Here is a 7,571-nt window from a genome sequence, read left to right as displayed (position 1 = left end):
TGCTAGATTTAACCCTTTGCTTAGTTGCACACCACCATCTGGCACCTTAGTTGCCTTTAGCAGAGGAATCCACTCATTTGTAAGTATTCAGGTCAAGTCTCCAGTTTGAGGAGACCTCCCTCCCTCTTGATTAAAAAGATTTTAAATGAATCCTAACATCAGCTTCCAGAAACAAAGATATAAGGGTCCTAAATGTGCAGCAGGTCTACAGTTTGGGCCATCTCTTCTGAACATAGTCTCCAATTAAAATTGATCAGACCAAGAACTGTTCCATACAGTTGTAGCCATGAATATGAAAGTGAGACAAGACACCCTCTAAAAGTAAGACTAGCAGAATACCATAAAATCTCTAAAAATAAGATGAGCAGAACATTGTAAAACTGTAATCTGAGAGGAGACAGAAAATTCAGGCATGACTGATCATCTCTGGAGGGAAATGGGGCAAAGTCAAAATAACAGTTATGAAGATAAAATGACTAAAAGAATCTACAGATGTGCAGGGCTTCAGGAAGCTTCTCAGGAGGCTGGACATAGAGATAAGCACCGCAAGGAAACCTCAAATTCAGGGAAAAGAACACTAAATCTACAACTGTAAAAGAAAAAAAAAATATCTAAACATCTTAATTTCCATGACAGTAGTGTCCTATGGGACAATGGTATTCTGAATATAAGCATTGTTTGTAGTAGAACTTATAGGCTGCTTAAGTAGCCTACTTATGTTTGTCAAGCTAATACACGCATTGAAATATGACTGACTAACCACATCATACATAGAGGAGCGGCTAATACTTAGGATGTCCATGATGTGGACAAAGGAATGAGAACAATCCAACCCCTGTGGATTTAATTGAGGGTTCAGTAACAAATTCTGAGAACGTAACCTTTTTCTGAAACCTAGTAGGGGTCTGTGATTCTTACCACTAATACTTAGTTGAGTTTGGAGCAGTCATCTGACTTGCGAGTTCCTGTCAAACCATCCGATCCTTGCCAGCATGGAAAACGGATGCTGGATGGTGATGGTGATGACCTACAAGCAAAGAGTCTCAGGCTTGTATAAGGGTTGGAATGGTTTTTGTACCATTTTTAGTGGCATATCTCCTGCACTGAACATTCCTGATTGCATCACAGCCCAGGTCACTCCTGCACCCTGGCTCTGTTTATTGTTGTTTGTCTTCATACATTGGGCCACTTTGACTTCTAGAACTATCCACGACTCATCTCTCCTTGGCTGAACTCTTTACTCTCTGCTTCTTTGGACATCATACGAAGCGGGGTGGGGTGAAGTGGAGGCATGGTGATGTGTCCGGCTGACCTCTATAGGACTGAAATACTGCAATAATTCTGGAACATTCTCTTTTACTGTGTCCTTCTTACCCCATTTTGCTTCCAACAACACTCTCCCTCCACCACCTGTTAATTCATCCCTTCCACCTTTCTACTCCCTACAGCCGCCAATTTCATCATCTGCACCACCACCCCCCACATCTTCATATACTTCTCCCCAAGGTCTATAAACCTGACAACATCAACCATGCTGTTGTCTCTGCCTGCTTCAACACTTTTGCACCTTTCATTGCTTCTTTGCCTGACTCATTTTCACCATAGAAACTAATGCTTTATATATTGTCATGCTTCATGAGGAGGGCCTCTGTGCTCTCTGGAACTTTCTTCACTTCTGCACCACTCACTTTCCTCTGTCTAGCAGAACTTGTTCTCACTCTTAGCTGTTTCTCCTTTGCTGTAGTGGCCAATGACACAAGAATTGGTCCCAGCTATGCCAAAATATTTCTAAGTTACATTGGTCCCAAATCTTTTCCCAGTTCACAGGTTCCACCCCATTTCATCTCCTCCAACTTTCCTCAATTTCCTTCCAACCCACCCTTACCAAGCATGTCATTCCTTATTCCCAGTTCCTCTCTGTCTCTCTATCACTTCTGCAATCAGACCCGTGACTTTAAGATGCAACCTCAACACCTGTCCCTAATTCAACAGTTATTCACCCACCCTTATCCTTTTCGTATCCATGCCATTGCTCACACCTCACCTTTACCCTCCACATTCAGAACCTGATGCACTGCATTCCCTCCCCATCTATCATCTCCTACTCTTCCCCTAAAAACAATGCACCATCCTTTGCTTCTTCTACTGCCAATCTGGCCCCATCACCTCTCATTTCTTCACTCATCCATTCCTTCCTTTATGTGGGTCCACAGCTTCTCCTTTCCCACATCTCATCCCACTCCTACATGCCTTCCTGCTCCCATCCACACTGCTATTTGTGATGTCTTTCTGCTGTATTTCCAACAACCTCATATATGCTTTCCAATGTTTCTTCTGCAATTTGATTTACTTTAGACAAACCAGCTGATAGGGTCCCTTGTCTCTCAACAGTTCTACTTGGTTGATTACCCCATACGACATCTCAGTCTTTGATGTGGCCTTCAGCACCAGATCCCCCCCACCACCACCACCACTTGGTTTCAGAGGAAACAGGAGCTCATCTTCTTTCTCAACACACACAACCTTTCATCTAAATTTCTGAATTCATCTCCTCACGTTTTCTAACTATTTAACTATCAGCTTTGCCATGCACACACACGCACGCACACATGCATGCACAGAGGCATACTCATACATGCAGTCCACTTCAGCCTGTCATCTCTTCGTGACTGTTTAGCTTGCCCTCCACCATAATGCTTCTCCGATGGCTTCCTTGCCCTTACTGTCTCTTCTTTCAAAAAATACTAATTTTGTTCTGTCTGCTATTTTCTGTCTCCTTGTACAAAGCATATTGTATGATTAAGTAGTTTTGGGTTCAGTCTCACTGCATAGCACCTGGGAAAGTGTCTCCTACTACAGCCTTAGGTTGACCACAACTTTGTGAGTAGATTTGGTTGACAGAAACTGTAAGAAGCCTGTGGTATGTATGCATCTAATATGTATGTTTATGCTGCTCTCTTCCAATCCCACCTTACCACTCCATTACTTTACCTCTCCCCTCTTGGCAGGACTTCCATCTCTTCATCACAGCATATTCTCTCCTGGTTTATCTCCATTAACACCCAACACTCTCCTTACCTTTATTTCCTTTCCATACCTGTCCTTACACCTCTACAATGCCCTCTAGCCTTTCTTTCCTTTGCTGCATCCACCTACTGTTTTCTTCTCTTGCCCCCTTCTCTCTCTCTCTCTCCCCCCATAATCTCCACTGCTTCCCCATTTCAGATGCTTTTGTTACATTTGCAATATGCTCTTTTCCCCCCTGTCCCTATGCATATGGCTGTTAAGCTGACAAACAACAGAGAAAGATGTGTACAGCAAAGTGCAACATGGCAAAGAAAGAATCTTGGTGCACTTGTGCAAGGTGCCATGTTGTGGGGACTGACTGCATTTGACATTTTGTGATTGTGAAGTAAACTTTTTAACCACACAGCCAGCATCAGCATCAGCATCAACACACACATGCATGCACACGCATGCACACACACACACAGGCATAAACTTACATGTGTGTGTATTTGCTTTATAATAACCTATTTATATCATAAACATTGAAATATAATGTGTATTCCTTTCCCTAATAAACATGTTACTGGTGCTTTTCCTGGAACATTTCCTCGTAAAAATTTAAGAAAAGCTACATTTAGATTTATTGAATGGTTTGTTTTTTATTTTTTATTTTTCATTTGACATTTTTGTTTCAACTAGAATTGAGGGTTTGTTACAATGTACACTCATTCATACGGCCTTCTCCCTGTCTACCCTGATTGATCAGAATTCAACTTATAATTTTGTATCTCAGTTTGGGTAAGTATATTTTAAATTGATTTTGCCACTAACCTCCTCTCCTTTTTATATATGATTCTTGCTAACATAGAATTGGTTTTGTTCCATCGCATGCAATGTTGTTAGAAGCTTGGCCCCTAAATAAGACAAACCCTTGGACTAGTCATACTGGAATTTAGTTGTTAAAATTAGGTGCTAGATCAAGTATCTGGTATTCTGGTATAGGCAGGATTTTATTTTAAAGATTGGTTTGAATTCAGTTTTGACTAAAGCTTTTAAATTATTTTAAGGTACTTTAAAATATTTGTATGTTACATTTGCAAAATTATTGATTAATAACAGGATTTCTTATATTATTTTTAGGAGTAATAATGTTCGAAGATCTCAACGCCAAACAAGAGCGCTGATTGTATCGGAAAGCAATATTAGACGAGGGCGGTCTTCCAAGAAGCTGTCAGCCAACACTGATTACAGTGATATCAATAAAGAGGAATCCATTTTAGGAACAAGAACTAGAAATTGCTACAGAAAAAGTACAACAAATAGTGCTTTAAAAAACAGCAGTTCGGTTCTGAGAAAAAGCGAAGAACAAAATATCTTTGAGGATAGTGAAGAAGATGATTTCAGTAAGCAGTCGGAAACCTCAGATCAACCTGAGGAAGACACATCTCGCAGTTTGCGTATGCAGCTGCTTCAGGCTAGAATGATGGAAGGTTCTGATTTATATACAAAACGTCAGCCGAAGAGCCGAAAATCTAGCAAGGCTTCTCGAGAAAGCTCATCCAGTTTTACTTCTGTTGAAGAAAAGAAACACAAGAAAAAGTCCAAGAAAGTTACCTACTGTGTGTCAAGTATAAAACTTGAACAAGGTTCAGAATTTGATAATCTGAAATCCGTTCAGCAAAACAATGATACACGTTCCTTTCCTGCCACTCCTGCTCTGACTCTAAGACTGTCGAAATTACAACCTGAAAAATGGCTACGAAAGAGTGATTTAATAAACGAAGGCAAAGACTCTGCTGCTTCTCATGACAACAGCAAGAGCAGCGTAAAATTGAAGCACTTAAAAAAAAATAAAAGTGGTGGCCGAGAATACAGCCCAAGCAGTCCTTCTACTTCAAATACTTCAGATGATACCATTGAAAATGTCCCAAACATGGAAGTAAATCAGTCAGATTGTAGCAGTGGTAGTGAAGACGATTCCGTTTCTAATCATGACAATCAAACTAAAGACGACAGAGTCAAAAGTAACTATGTGTCCAAACCAATTGGTCAGAATTCCAAAGAGAAATTGTTTACTGAAAAAGGGAAAACACCGTTAAAGCTCAGTGTCAGGATTAAAAAAACTGACATGTCTTTAATTACTGAAAAGGGATCAAGGTTTAGCCCTTCTAGTGCTTCTGATAAGCAGAAAAAATATGAAAATGTTTCTAGTGGTGAGAGTACAGAAATTGAAGAATACAATGACATAGCCGTTGACCCTGGGGACAGCAGTCCTTTGCACAAACCGGTTAGTTTAAATGATAATGAAATCACTAAAAAAACTGACAGTGTCAAAAGTTCTTCTCAGAAGAGTCGTCTGAATGTTGAAAAGTCGTCTCGTAAAGGCGGAGACGACAAGACTTCAAAAGCAAGTGATAATGAAGGTAGTAAATCAGTAGATGGGTATTCTTCTGTTCCTTCAGTGAAAGAGGAAACTGACTTAATAGATTCTGATCTTCAGAATTCCTCACAGAAACGAAAACCTGGGAGAACCAAAAGAGTCCCCCAGATTAGTCTCACCCCTTTAGAGCTTTTAGATGATGCTAATCTTATATGGCCCAAACAATCAGTTGATTCTGAAAGTGCTTCTTCAAAACGCTCCAGAAAGAAGCAGTCAGGATTTAAACATTATGATGCTGCCACTCCTCGTCGTAAGCAAAAATCCCCACGCAGAATCATTGTAAATGTTGATCAGAACAGCATGTATGACAATGAGATAGATTCTAACTATGATGTAGGGGATGAAGCATTAGAGGATACAGATGGCCATACAGAAGATAAAACTAGCAACAAGAAGTCTGAGGTAAGTCACTTTCACTTTTCTTTTCCTTTTCAGCTTTGTTGTTGTTGATTTTTTTTTTTTTTCAAAGCCTTTTGTATGGATTTCCTATTGTGGTACACCATTTATTAAAAGTTTATTATGAAGTGGCTCCCCTGCTTTGCTAAACTTTATTTCAATTAAAATGCTAAATAGTTATATTTCCTACCAGAAATTAGGTATTTTCTTTTCTTTTCTTTTAAATTCAATTCCTTAAAGGAAAGCATGAAACAAAATATAATTGGCAGAGTGGACATATTTCCTGATTGCCTAATTTCAAAGTTCCAGCTGCTGGCAGAGGAACTGAATACATGACTCTTGTGTATTTTGTGGTACCCCAAACAATCCCACTACTACTATTGTCCTAGATTTGATGTGCTCAACTAATAATCAATTACATTTTAAAGCTGATGACTGCGGACATGCCCAGAGTTAGTGATAACTTCCTAATAAAACATAAACTGTTCCCGAGCTAAACCAAGCTAAACCAAATCCTCTTCAAGTCCTTGCAGCATTATAATAGTTGCTAATTGAACTTGGTTGTCCTTTTTTATTTACATTTTTTTCAGAACCTCAAGTGTCCAAGATGTGAAGCTACACTTGTCAGTGCTCCTTCACTCAAATACCATTTAATGAGTATTCACCAAGCTCTGGTAAGCAAAACTCCTGATAGAAATAATTTCATGCTGTCCTTGGTATTGGTTCTTCTAACCCCAACCCATTCTCAGAATTATATTTTCCAATATTATTTACACAACTTTCATATCTATTCATAATAATAATGATAATGATAATTATAATAATAATAATTTCAATAAGCTTCCAGTGTTTACAACTAACAAACTTTTTATTTCTTTCAATTGAAAAAAAAATGATTTTTCAAAAAACTTTGAAAAAATATTTTTGTGTGTGCCACTTCTTGATATCATTGACCTAAAACTTGAGTCATGGATTCAGGACTTATTACTTGATATTCCATATGGCAGGCAGCTATATGCAGTTCAAACTATAGTGAAACACTAAACATCTTTCTCAGTCCTTTCAAAATTAGTACCACAACCAATGGGCCACAATGTTATCCTTACAGTTTATTTTCTGTATGTTTGTCTTATCCCATTTTAATGATTTTTTTTTTTTTCTTTTTGGAAACAAAAGTTATTTTTCCATGTCAGGAGTTGAATCGATTCATTTTGGAGAGCTATTGATTCCATTTAATTAATGATTCAATCATTAGAAAAGTGCTGTATACTTGTTTTTTTGTATTTGCTTGGTTTGTAAATTGCTTTTGCAATTTATTGAATTATCCCAGTGTGTTTGGGCAGTGCAGATGTATTATAATATGGTACAGAGGTGAGCATTTCAGAGTGATCTGTAGCATATGAGAATAAGTCATACTTCAGTGTTGCTGTGTGTCACGGAATATTATGTAATGGAGTTGGGTTTTTGGCGTTCTCTTTGTGAAGCTGAATAAGTTTAGTTGACCAAATTATTTTGTTATGTCTGTGTGTTTGGTAATGACAACAACTGAAACAAGCTAACTGTGCTTGGGCATTGCACGGTAGCTTTGATCTGAAAGTTTTTTTAAAGAAGGCTTATCAAACCAGTATTTAATTAAGGTGATACAATTGATGTTGCATATTTTCGTAATTATGTGTTGTGTATCCCCTTGGGTTAAGCAGAAGTTCTAGGACTGTTCTGATGCTGG

The 7,571-nt window shown here is 38.5% G+C and overlaps 1 protein-coding gene across 1 annotated transcript in view; it reads left to right on the top strand.

Moving 5' to 3' along the window:
* The first annotated feature begins 412 nt into the window (after positions 1–412).
* The window catches only part of LOC115223707, a 46,562-nt gene continuing 39,403 nt past the window's right edge, over positions 413–7,571 (top strand). Inside the window, exons 1-4 of the mRNA XM_029794383.2 lie at positions 413–591; positions 3,709–3,807; positions 4,150–5,851; positions 6,436–6,519. Of these exons, the coding sequence (XP_029650243.1) occupies positions 413–591; positions 3,709–3,807; positions 4,150–5,851; positions 6,436–6,519 (2,064 nt within the window). The remainder of the gene's footprint in view (positions 592–3,708; positions 3,808–4,149; positions 5,852–6,435; positions 6,520–7,571) is intronic.

Source organism: Octopus sinensis, linkage group LG23, assembly GCF_006345805.1.
Source record: "Octopus sinensis linkage group LG23, ASM634580v1, whole genome shotgun sequence".
Classification (NCBI taxonomy): Eukaryota; Metazoa; Mollusca; class Cephalopoda; order Octopoda; family Octopodidae; genus Octopus; species Octopus sinensis.
Note: the sequence above shows the minus strand (reverse complement) of the source record. Positions and strands in the feature narration are given on the sequence as shown.